The sequence below is a fragment of the Lottia gigantea genome (assembly GCF_000327385.1).
Source record: "Lottia gigantea unplaced genomic scaffold LOTGIsca_97, whole genome shotgun sequence".
Taxonomy (NCBI): Eukaryota; Metazoa; Mollusca; class Gastropoda; family Lottiidae; genus Lottia; species Lottia gigantea.
The window spans coordinates 691,724-705,077 of record NW_008711143.1 but is presented as its reverse complement, the minus strand read 5'-3'; the positions used below and the strand labels follow the sequence as shown (position 1 = coordinate 705,077).

Here is a 13,354-nt window from a genome sequence, read left to right as displayed (position 1 = left end):
GACTTTAATTTCAGACGTACGAATTCACCCTGAAAAGTGATGCGTGTAAAAGCTGGTGAAACTCTCAAATTGCACGACGATTTAACAAACAGTTAATGAACGACGATGATAAAAGTTGTTAGCTGATTTTCTATGATGTTTTATGAGTCAGTATAGTGTAGAGAAAAATCAACCACTCGTCTGGTTTCCTCAACTTTCACTCATATTATATTTCAGTACATTACCAAGTGGCTCTTCCTCCACTTCCTTTTGTTTGTGCATTGCAGGTCGCGCCATATTGTATTGTAGACTGGCATATAAGGTTTGTTATTTCCATTTGTTTATTTCAATTATGATTTACTTCCAATAACATAGAACAGTAGGTTGTCGTTAAATATGACATGTTCATTTGGAGATATTTAAAGAATCTGTCTCCTCGAAGTGGAACCTTCCCAAATGTCATAAGTTATCGTTCTAGTGGGTGATGTCATGTTCGTGGCTATGGTATCATTATAGTGTTTATAATTATAGAACGACTCAAAAAGTAATATTCAGCAAGAATGAACAAAGGACTATGTGATCGGTATTGTAATATAAGCATGACCTGTAATTTATTGACCCACTTTCATTATAATATAAGCTCCCCTCCAATTACTTTTTTGATACCAGAGTACATGGCCGTAGGCTGGCCGAGAACTGAAATATCTTTGACTAGGTAGAAAATCAGTGAAAGATTGTGGGATGTCCCCAAAATGCAAACTGTTACACGTGTACATGTACATGTAATTTCAAAAGGTCAAAAGTAACCAAAAAATAATCAAAATACAAGATCAGGTTTTCTACCAGCCAGAAATATCGCACATCCTCGTCTCCTCGAGGTCTCATCCTACGTCCCAGGAATAGTAAACAGTCATAAATTTCAACCGATGTCATGGATACTCATGAGAAGTAACACTTAGCCTAAGTATATTTCAACGTTAAATGTAATTTGAATCAATTATTTGACATTTTCGTCTGGTACATCAGTGTCAAGTTTGACAAATTCACACCATTATTGTGCTGCATATGTTTTGAACAGTTTGACCTTGTTAATTGGAAACATACGTTATATTATAGTCTTTTCTCTACAAACTTCTAATAGCCAATGACCAATCGTACTTTCGTCTCAGAAACGGAAATATTAATAGCTAAGCTAATCAGTAAGTAATACTGTCCACAGCTCACCGTCGAAATTTGAGCCTTCAAATCCATGTATGTCCAGAATTATACGCGCTTGAAAGTTAAAAAGACGGCTCTTCCTTTCTTGACTAGTTTTGAAGGAATTATGCGACAATCATACATTTCGAGTACAACTGAAGACTATTTACCCATGTTCAAAACCCAAATCAAACCCACAAAATGGCGAACATTTCTATGGTTAATGTGACTGCACAAACCTAATAAAAAACAGATGAAAAATATTGAGACAATTTTCAGAAGGTTTAAAACTGTAAACCATGTGGTTTGAATTTTAGATTAACAAATTATTTCGAGTATAGGTCGATGAGTTGGAATCCATAGTCATTCAGGCATTCCTGAAATTCTTGAACTTTTGGATACACTTTATATTCACTTGTTGTTTATGAAGTATTTCTCGCGGAACAGTTTACAATTTTCAGCCAATTTCCCTATCTAAGTATGAAATTTGAATTTGAATGCTGTGATTAAAATAACATTAATTTAAAAGGCAGATTTTAATAGTGTTTACGAGAGGTTTTATTATAGCTTTTGTATGTGTATGGTAGCACTTTTAGTTTGCTCTTATTTCCATTCCGATATGAGTCTGTAGATTTGTATCAAGAACACTTGATCAAATTATGACATTACACGTCAGAAACTCAAGAAATATTTTCGACGGTGCCATTTGCAATTATTTCAGAAAATTGTGATGTTTTATTTTCTTCCTATGCTTCAGATATTATGTTCTGTTAATTATCATTTAAATTACAAATTTTGGGATCAAGCATTAAGTAAATAATATTACATTTTCGAATTTCGGTCCTTTCTTTTTTCCGATATTCTTCAAATTTGTCAAAATTATTGATTGATTATGAGATGACGAGTTTTGTACAGACGGTCCCTTTGTTGTCGTGAAGGCACCGGTGCCAGACATTGTAGACAGATGGTGATAATTTAAGACTATCTCGGAGCCTTCGTGTTGAATCATAAACGATCAATACATGACGTAATCAGATAATTCATCCATTCATTTTCTCCGTTGTTCTGCTTTTAGATAACTGACCAATAGAATTGAAGCATCCGTAGCAACATATTGTAATTCGCCATTAAAATACAGTGGTTTCGTGTAGAACTCGTTAGTTGAAAAAAAAACAGTCTCTCACAGAAGTTCATTATCAGCTACAGTGAGGTTCTACCATTGATAAAATATTAGCAAAATGGTAAGTCTGTCATTACTTTTTGATTGAATGGGTGTTGGGGTATTGTGACACCCGGATGAGGGCTTATTTTGTATTTCTCTCGAAGATGTGAAGGAAAATTCGCCATATTTAAATAGATTGACGTGGCAATCTATGGATTCTCGCTAATGTATGTCTGAGATCGTCCGCTACGTGACTAGATCATTCAGTAACTGGCACTGGTTGATCTCTAAATGCAACATGTCTGTCTTGAATGAATGACTTTTGTAAAACAATTTCCCCCAAAAAATGACCGTATAATATTAAGTTCTGTCTCAAATGTGACAGGGCTAGTTTTACAACTGTGAAAAAGATGCTATGACTGAATCAGCGTTAAAATCAATGTCAGTGTTGTTTCAAATTCTCGTTCATCATGGTATTTGTCATGTCTGTAATTCTGTCTCAGCCCTTAATATGATGCTCTTTAATACAAGTAGTGTATCTAATTTTGTGTATATATTCGGATCGGTAGCATGGTGCTGAAATGCTACCCTGCAATTTTAAAACCATAAATTATCTAATTTATCTAAATAGGCCTACATGTAATCTAAATAATTATATTTCAGCGCGAGTGTATCTCTATCCATGTCGGTCAAGCTGGAGTCCAGATGGGCAATGCCTGTTGGGAGTTGTACTGTTTAGAACATGGTATCCAACCTGATGGTCAGATGCCTTCTGATAAAACTATTGGAGGTGGGGATGATTCCTTCAACACTTTCTTTGCTGAAACTGGGGCTGGTAAACATGTACCAAGAGCTGTCTTTGTTGATTTGGAACCAACTGTTGTGGGTAGGTATTTACATTTTTGAGGTAAGAAGTAAAGAATCAATGTGAAAAATGATAATTAATCTCATTTGCATTGTCCATTGAATTACCGTTGTCTGTTGTCTTTGCATAATATAAGGGTGTATCTGCAAGGCTTATCTCTCATTAAAATTGCAGATTTTTCACAAATTCGTACTGTAAGTCGTGACTAATTATACTGTATTTAACATTACACCAACTGTTACCTATTTTCTGTCAAGGCTTCACTGAATCAGCAATCATCTAAATCTGATTATAATATTATATACGGATATGTTATAACATGAAAGAATATATTATAATATGAAATAATATGTTATAATATGAAAATAACATGTTATGATAAGAAATAATATGTTATAATATGAAATATTAAATGATAATATGATATGATATGTTAAAATATGAAAAAATATGTTATGATAAGAAATAATAAATTATAATATGAAATAATATATTATAATATGAAATAATATGATATAATATGGAATAATATGTTATGATAAGAAATAATAAATTATAATATGAAAATAATAAAATATATTATAATATGAAATAATATATGTTATAATATGAAATAAAATGTTATAATATGAAATAATATGTTATAATATGAAAATAACATGTTATAATAAGAGATAATATGTTATGATAGGAAATAATAACTTATAAAATGAAATAATGAATTATAATATGAAATAATATATTATAACATGAAAAGAACATGTTGTAATATGAAATAATATATTATAATATATTATGATAAAAAATAATATGTAATGATAAGAAATAATAAATTATAATATGAAATAATATATTATAATTAATATTGAAGGTGTTTAACTTGCATAAATTCATTCATGGCGATTCAGAATCGTCCTTTCTGGAAATAACAAGACAAGACTGATTTTGTGGCATTTAAAATTAAACATTAAAGGGACTGCAAAGTAGTTTTCTATATTTTTTGTATGTGTATCAGAGATACATTTCATGTTTTCAATTTTAGATGAGGTTCGGACCAGCGTTTATCGTCAACTCTTCCACCCAGAACAACTTATTACTGGTAAAGAAGATGCTGCCAACAACTACGCCAGAGGTCACTATACTGTTGGGAAAGAACTCATTGACTTAGTCCTTGACAGAATTAGGAAGCTGGCTGATCAATGTACTGGTCTTCAAGGTTTCTTGATCTTCCATTCCTTCGGTGGTGGAACCGGATCTGGTTTCTCATCCCTCCTTATGGAAAGATTGAGTGTCGACTATGGCAAAAAATCCAAGTTAGAATTTGCCATTTACCCAGCTCCCCATATATCCACTGCAGTGGTAGAACCATACAACTCTATCTTAACTACACATACAACATTAGAACATTCTGATTGCGCTTTCATGGTGGATAATGAGGCCATCTTTGATATCTGTCGAAGAAACTTGGATATTGAACGCCCGTCCTACAACAACCTAAATCGGTTGATTGGTCAAATCGTCAGTTCGATCACTGCCTCCCTCCGATTTGATGGTGCTTTGAATGTGGATCTTACTGAGTTCCAGACCAACTTGGTACCTTACCCGCGGATCCATTTTCCATTGGTTACGTATGCTCCAGTTATCTCAGCCGAGAAAGCTTACCATGAACAGCTCTCAGTTGCTGATATCACGAACGCCTGTTTTGAGCCATGTAATCAGATGGTCAAATGTGATCCTCGTCATGGTAAATACATGGCTTGTTGTATGTTGTACCGAGGTGATGTTGTTCCAAAGGATGTGAATGCTGCCATTGCTACCATCAAGACCAAGAGAACCATCCAATTCGTCGACTGGTGTCCAACTGGTTTCAAGGTCGGTATCAATTACCAACCACCAACTGTTGTACCGGGAGGGGATTTAGCCAAAGTACAGAGAGCTGTTTGTATGTTGAGCAACACCACTGCTATTGCTGAAGCTTGGGCTCGTCTTGATCATAAATTTGATCTTATGTACGCCAAGAGAGCTTTCGTTCATTGGTATGTAGGTGAAGGTATGGAAGAAGGTGAGTTCTCCGAAGCCAGGGAAGATTTGGCGGCGCTAGAGAAAGATTATGAGGAAGTTGGTCTGGATGATCAGGCAGGAGATGAAGAGGAGGGAGAAGAATATTAAAAATTAAATCAAACGCTCTGTTCTTAAACTTAAATTTGCTCATTGTGCAACTTACAGGATTTCAAATCGAAATAAATAAATTGGCTTTAAATACCTTGTCTGATAATTTCTTTCACATTATTTGCTTCCAACTGAAGAATTCTTATATGGTTTTAAAGGGGTTACCTATTGTTGTTGCGTGAATACCTTGTATACAGTGTCATATAATAGTCTCGTTGGCCCTAATGCTACACCATAGTACTTCTGTAGCAATTTCTATGTCCTGTCCCAAAACAGATCACCTATTTCAACCCAAATAACCCTGTTTTATACAGATTGAATGTACATGTATTTGATATCTACTCCATAAATCAGCTTTAATAACCCATACATATTAGTTTTCAATATGAGCAGATGTCCAATAAAGCTTATATAATATGGATTAGTGGATACAAATTGAAACTGTGATGTCCGAATTATAGCACGTATGCAACATTCAATGAAATCTATGTCCGAGAAAGTGATTCCAAGGCAAGATTAATGTCAATTTGTTAATACGCTTGTGCGTTCTTTATAAATGCCGATGAACCTAATAATTATTGTACAAAAAAACTAAATGACTACTAGATGAATTGATAAATGAATACTCTAAACACGGGCTTGTCTGTTGTCTCAGTAATCAGTACACAAACATGTCGCGATTTTTCATTGTACTCAAGAGTACAGCTTAGGTCAATATCACATCTCCTCCTAGGCCACCATGCGTCCCCGCTAACTTAACCTGCGTCAGTGCTTCTCAAAGCGAATGACACAACCGAGTCTTGGACATTTATAATTTGTTACTGTTGTCATGTATCTCTGGCACTTTGAACGATTTGGATGATCTTTCGTCTTGAATTGTAAATGCGGGATTTACGACACCTCCTCTGTTAGTGATGTCATTGTAATTTGGCAGATCTGAATTTAAGTGTTTGATAACGTTGGGACTATTATTATTGGATTCTGCTGACAGCTCGACAACCTTAACATCTGAACATTCTGCCCACGGTTGGACTTCGCCTTGTGCAAACATAACAAAGAAAACGGCACCAACTATGTTAAGCCCCGCCACTACCCAAAACACATATTTCCATTCTTCTGGTGTGTCCTGAAAAATAAAGTAAATACCAAAGCATTATAATTTCTTGGTCTAATAAAAAAACAAACAATTCTGTAAATCAAATTTTCGTCCAAAGCATGGCAAAAGTGGTATAGTAGTGGACTCCTCCAAGGAGAGATACCAGGCCTTTCGAAACTTCGCGCGCAACACCACAATACATGTCCACATCATGAGTTTCAATCAGACCAATTTATGTCTGACCAAACAACTCTGCCAAGATGCTAAAAACAGTTTTGTAATATTTGTTCGCTATAAGGACCATAAAATTTCGTAAATGAAGTTTGACGTTTATGTGTCAAGTAACCCTGCTTAAGAATTATGAAAAATATATATATTGAATACCTCGACTATAATAGCTGATGTTATAAATGGTGCTGAAAGAGCTGATAACATAGCAACTGTTACTGTCACGCCCATTAATACTCCGGCAAACCTAAGAATTAAAATTAATTATAAAATAATGGTAAATATCAGGTATTCTTGCATCAGAAACGATCTTATAACTGTGATAACCTCTTACCTAACTTTACTTTTTAGCATTGAATCAACAGTTACCCCGTTTTCACTCAACGTTTCACAGAAGCAGCATTTATTTAGTGTGATAACCTCTTAACTTGCACAATCTTCAATACATTGGCTCTCTGCACAGCTATCATTCCATCGAGATGTAATTTCCCATTGTTAGTCCGCTTCGGTTTGTATAGTATCACACAACATAAAACTTGTCAAAAAATAAAAATTTCGACATACCTAGGTGCTATATCTAGATGGTTTATACGAAAAGCCACTGAGGTAAAATTCTGGAATGTTAATCCCAGCACTAACAAGACTACACATAGGATACGATTTTCAACACCTAGAAAACTGATAGCTAGGGTACATCCTGCACAACCAAAACAGCCTGAAATTAAAACCGTGACATGATCACAGGGCAAATATGGTCAACAACGATAACTTTGACTTATTCCAATTGGGCTGTTACGGAAAAAGTAGCTACAATAAAGTAATCCAAGATTTCTGAGGACAAGTCGTCATATAAGCAATAACATTATGGAATTGAGTTGTAGAAGTATCACATATTCTAGTGTAGTATCATCAAATGATGTTTATGGATACTTACCAACAACTTGGAACATTTTACGTACTGTTGCAGTTTTAAAAACATATCTTTTTAATAAGCAATCTGATATATAGCCACATAAATAACCTGATAATAGTCGACCTACAAACGGCATGGACGATGCTATACCATCCTGTAATTCAAGAGAATGACCATAAAGGTAGAATCATCTATGAAAAGGGATATAAGTTTATGAAACTGGACATTTTCCTTCTCACGTGAACTATTATTTTTGTACTGAAAGAGATGAATGTGATGACATTTTTTTCCCGGTAAGACAAGATGTCATGGTGATCTATGAACAAACAAACGGTTACGACCAATAAAATGGTCAAAAATCAAATCAGATCTCTTGTAGATAAAGTGTCATGAATTGAGATGAACAATGCTCCTGGTGAAATGTATTCGTATAAAAACAAAATGCTATCTTTATATATTTCCACCTTCACATACCTCTTCTACGTCAAATTTAAGAATATTTTTCATGTATTTTGGTAAGTATGCCAAGACCCATGATGTCACCCAGGAATATGTGATATGGGCCACTATTATTGCCCAAAATGCCATTGATGTCAAGATTTTACCCCATGGTGGATGAATTTTCTGAAAAATAAAAATACAGTATGCGTATAAGAATCCCTTCATTTAATCCTAATGTGGATTAGAAAGTCAAGAACATACAAAACGCCTTTTCTATATAGTCTCATCAGATCATCAGTGGGTGGGTTTTAAAAGCCAACCACTGCCAACCGGCATACCAGAGTGAAAAAAAGGCGCTAAAATGAGCATTGTTAAATTTAAGGATCGTAGATTTTCATACTACAAAACGAAACTATTCAATTTGACGGAATTTTTGTTGACGTCAATATTATGGAATCAAAATTATTTAAAAATGAAACGAAACAAATTAATATTTTTTTCTTGCTTCGAGATATTCTGATTCAATTCGTGTTTAAAATAGCAATAATCTCTTTTAAAAATAAAACGTCTTGGTGAAGATTTTTATCCACTACATATATCGATGATTCTGTTAGATTAACAGGAGGAGCATTCCAAGAATTATTATAGTCTACGTCAAGGATTAATTTTGAAAAAATTCTTATAGGTGGAAGAAAGATTCCTTGGCTTTGATGCTCCATGTTCCCGACGACAGTAAAAAGTTAAGGGAAGTAACTCTGAAACAAACGACCTTGTTCAGAGGTTTTTGTATGTTTTATTGTGTGCCCAATTTTGTTTTTAAAATAGATTATTGCTATTTTAAACACGGATTGAATCAGAAAATGTGTAGGAAAATATCTCAAAGAAAAGCAACAAAAGAAATATTAATTTGTTTAGTTTCATTTTTAAAATATTTTTGATTCCATAATATTGACATCAACAAAAATTCCGTCAAATAGAATAGTTTCGTTTTGTAGTATGAAAATCTATGATCCTTAAATTTAACAATGCTCATTTTAGCGGGTTTTTTTCACTCCGGTATGCCGGTTGGCAGCGGTAGGCGGTTGGCTTTTAAAACCCACCCATCATCAGTGAGTGGTCAAGTGTATTTTGCAGATGACAGCTTGGTTTGCAAACGACTTTTGTTCTAATTGTATCATGCCCGCACGATAAATCTGTTCTACATCTAGTTCGATTCCTGGGCTTTCTTCGACGAAAATTCAAAATATTTATCTACAATAATAGGCTATTAGAATGGAAAATGCAACGTTGTTATATTTCCGAAATTCTTACTTTGTTTGATGAGGTTGTTTTTCCATTATGTGTATGTTTAATCTCGCCCATTTCAATACGAGGATGTACATCTGGGGAATCGTACACAAAATATAACCATGGAAAAACTAGTAGTAGAGCAAACCCACCTGAAAGTTCATATTATGCTTATCAATCTTTAAGCACTAACCGAGTTCCTAGTCAAACACTGAAGAGATCCCGGAAAGTCATGGCCGTGGAATCAGATTTTTTACATTATTGATGCTCACCAAAACCAGTTCTTTGGACGGCAATCCAATCTCAGTACCGCCAATACATTATCATCAAATGCACTCGGACTCCTAAAGGCCTAGTCTTAATGGAGCAAGATTCCTTACACAACTTGGAAATAGGATCAAGAAACCCCGGAACTCACCAAAAACATAAAATATAAAAGGCCACCCATGATCTAATGGAATTGTACATAAGTAACCAGAAACTAGAAATGTTGTTATCCCGGCTATACTTAGTCCTGAAATGACAAAAAAATAGATCAAGGGTTTTCAACCCTCGAAAATGGCGCGCCTGTCCCTTTATGTGACTCTTTTTAATTAGGTTTTATTCTCCGATTTGAAATAGATTGCAAAAAAGGCAAATCCTAAGAAAAAATCAAGAAATAGTACAGATTTATAAGTCGAAAGGGGTAATATAAACAACCAAGAATCATGAAAGGGGTAATAGAAAGAAAGCAGGTTAAAAACCCCTCACCTAGATAACATGATTACTCGTAACCAAGATTCTCGACTTAAATCCGTCAGTCGATCGTGTGCCTCTCGACTTAATTCTGTCAGATTATCATACCTCTCGACATAATTCTGTTTATGGTGTCTTCGGACAAAATTCTTTCAGGTAATCCTGCTCGCCAACTTAATTTTGTCAGGTGATTGTGTCTTTCGACTTACATCCGTTAGGCGATTATACCTGTGCCAAGTGATCGTGTATCGAAAAATTCAGTCAGATAATCGTACATGCCAACTAAATATTTCCAGTTGATCGTGCTTGACGACGTTATTCTGTCGGCCTATCATGTCTCTCAACTCATTCATGTCAGCCGACGTAATAATGTAAAGTGATGCACTGGTGATCGTGCTTGTCGACATGATTCTGTCTAATTATCGTGCATCGTGACTTAATTCTGTCGGTGATCGTGCCTGTCGACGTAATTCTGACAGGTGATCGTGCCTGTCGACGTAATTCTGCAAGCTGATCGTGTCGTTTAATTCAATCCTGTGATGTTAACACGTGGACTTGATGAAAGGCTATCAAGTCTCTTAAATTGATTCTGTTGACCAGGTATTTTATTGTATTGTATCAATGTGTCTAGTGAAAATGCATTTTGAATTAATCCTGTCGACCATTCGAACGTCACTGTCATGTCTTTCGTCTGATAAATGGTAATTGCTGTTTCTTCTCTCTCTGTCAGGTTATTTTGCACCTACTCCCCACTCCCCTACAAGGTTCTATCGTACCACTCGAATTAAATGCTCTCGGATGATCGATATTATGTCCAATGTTTTACGAGAAATTGGTTTTGTGTTTACCTGAATAAGATAAAGCTGTAAGTTGTGTTTTCTCATATTTCGGTGCCCATTGGGACCATAGAGCTTGTATTGCTGGATCTACTGCTCCCTTAAAAAAATTCAAAACAACTAGCCCCACATTTATCTAAAATTGGAATAGACGATCGTTTAATTTTTCAGCTTGTACCAATATGTGTTCACTAATGTCTTCATGTCAATCTACCACAATATGTTATGTGGAAAAATAAATAAGTAGAATAGAGCTGTTGTTCACCTCCAACCTCCAACAAATTGATGAGAAGGTTTCTCAATGGATTTTTTTAGCATTTTGTCTACTTACTAACATACTAAAAGTCTACTAAAATCGAACCATGCATAGACGGTCAAAATCAAGATGGCGTCCAAGATGGCTGCCGAAATATTCAAATTGCAATAGATCAGTTACTTTTTAACCTAGAAAGATGATTTTGGTGTCGCTACCCAGGTTTTCATACCCATAGAATGTGTTAATGCTAATATAATTCTGATCAAGATGGCGTCCAACAGCTTATTAATTGCTGTATTGCTCAATCACTGTTCAACCTAGGAAAGTTGTTTTGATAGGAAGTATTTTTTCCATCCTTGGCATGTACATTTGGAAGGATCAAACCCTCCCTTCGCCGAAATCAGATTTTCAAAATATAGGAATCCAATGGAACTATCTATAGGCATATTGATTTTTATTCCATTATTTATGAACACTAATTTGTCCAAGATGCTGCTTCATTATCAAATTATAGTCAAATTTGCAGCCGACAGAAATGGCTCAAGGCTCACGCACCTGCGTGCTGTTTCTGACTGTATCCCATTATTTGCTTTCAGCAAAGTCTCAGTTTGTTATCGAAATGTCCATTCTTTTTCGTTTCGTCCACACCTTCCCGAGCTTAGACTGCAGTAGTTGCAGCAACGTTTCAAATTTCATAGACCTTCTATATAGGTGACGATGTGCATAAATATAAATAGGAGCATTTTTGCAAAACCAGAAGTGCCACAGTTCAACATGTGCAAAACGTCGAAAATCGGCTCTAGAAGGCGAATTTTTGCATCGATTTTCTTCGGGTTTTCATTTTTAAAATCTACCTGTAATTTCTGACCCGATAGCACTTGAAAAATTACGAATTCGAAAATTCGTCGCTCACTTTTTTCGATCAAATATTTCGATTTTTTTGCAACTTTTTTGCTTTTGCATCGATTGATCTGAAATTTTAAATGCAAAGAGACTTCACTAATGTTAATAATATGATACAGTCAAATTTTGTACGTCATTTCCGATTTTCAACAGGAAAGCGACTGAACTTCAAATCTACTTCCGGTTGAATAACTTCCGGTGTAATTTATGTAGGTCAACAAAATTTGGCTGATCTTTGGCAAATTAAATTTTATGGCCGATTTTAAAATAAAATCCAGACCGGAAGAGATACTTTGGCCGCCATATTGAAAAAACACACTTTTGTAAAACTCAAAATGGGGCCTCAGGGTAAAAGTTGATATGCTCAAATTTGATGTGAATGTATTCTGCAATCGATTGCGCAAAAAACATTGGGAGCCGAATTTTGAATTTCGCTTTTGCTTTTTTGCAACTTCCGGTTGAAATTTTTTAAAGCTTTAAACGATCACACCATGTGACCTTGACCTTTGATGACCTTGACCTTCATAGGGTCAAAGGTCATTGACCTTGGCTATCATTTGATACTTTGACCTCCGACATGTACTTCCGGTTTTATAGCTATCCGTAAAAAGCCAAATTCGCAACTTTGGACTGCTCTAGCACGTGACCTAATTAACCTAGAGGGTTAATTTTATCGGTTTCCTAATGTGCTTCTCATGCACTTTACATAGATAAATAACAATCGTTATTTTAAAGCAAAATTGAAATTCGGGATTTTTTCAAATTTGAGTTTTTTTTTTTACAATATTTGCGCCTTTTTGAGCTTGGTATATGTATATCTTATGATCTATTTGATGTAGAACCTTGATATTTGGAATAATAGTAGACACTTTGAATATGAATTCACTTTTGACAAAAAAACTTATGTGGGCGTGGCACATCCGGGTTGAATTACTAATTGTTTACATTTAGAGGCAGGGGCATAACTCGCATAGGATGCGTTTGTTCAAAAAGGGACTTTGCACACAATTACCTCATCCTTGTGTTAACAGCTCAGTTGTTTCAGCTTTATAGTTTCAAAAAAGGAACGGGTTTTAACATTTGGATTTTTTCATTTTTCGATTTTGAACTTTGTTGACGTTTGTTGACCTATATCTTTTGACCTTTATTATGTAGGAGCTTTACATTTCGAACATAACGTAACATTCTGAATATTAATTAACCTATGCAAAAAAAATTGAAGTGGGCGTGGCACATCCGGGTTAAATTACTCATTATTGACATTTTTGGCCAGGGGCATAACTTGCA

At 35.0% G+C, this 13,354-nt stretch overlaps 2 protein-coding genes across 2 annotated transcripts in view; one reads left to right on the top strand and one right to left on the bottom strand.

Annotated features, from left to right (window-relative positions):
• Window positions 1-222: 222 nt before the first annotated feature.
• LOTGIDRAFT_198301 (hypothetical protein) lies at window positions 223-5,468 on the top strand. Its single transcript, XM_009069009.1, has 4 exons — window positions 223-301; window positions 2,252-2,417; window positions 3,002-3,224; window positions 4,246-5,468. Exons 2-4 carry the CDS (start codon window positions 2,415-2,417, stop codon window positions 5,370-5,372), a joined length of 1,353 nt encoding a protein of 450 aa, XP_009067257.1. The 5' UTR covers window positions 223-301; window positions 2,252-2,414; the 3' UTR covers window positions 5,373-5,468.
• Window positions 5,469-6,180: 712 nt separating this feature from the next.
• The window catches only part of LOTGIDRAFT_135330 (hypothetical protein), a gene marked incomplete at both ends in the record, with an annotated part of 7,848 nt that continues 674 nt past the window's right edge, over window positions 6,181-13,354 (bottom strand). The window contains 8 exons of the mRNA XM_009069008.1: window positions 6,181-6,498; window positions 6,853-6,943; window positions 7,261-7,411; window positions 7,631-7,763; window positions 8,084-8,233; window positions 9,362-9,489; window positions 9,756-9,851; window positions 10,921-11,008. Coding sequence (XP_009067256.1) covers window positions 6,181-6,498; window positions 6,853-6,943; window positions 7,261-7,411; window positions 7,631-7,763; window positions 8,084-8,233; window positions 9,362-9,489; window positions 9,756-9,851; window positions 10,921-11,008 — 1,155 coding nt within the window. The remainder of the gene's footprint in view (window positions 6,499-6,852; window positions 6,944-7,260; window positions 7,412-7,630; window positions 7,764-8,083; window positions 8,234-9,361; window positions 9,490-9,755; window positions 9,852-10,920; window positions 11,009-13,354) is intronic.

What these genes read in the sequence shown, in the direction of transcription:
- LOTGIDRAFT_198301 (XM_009069009.1), top strand. An exon ending in TTTGGAACCAACTGTTGTGG is followed by an intron (nt 3,225 to 4,245) that starts GTAGGTATTTAC and finishes TTTCAATTTTAG; the next exon opens with ATGAGGTTCGGACCAGCGTT.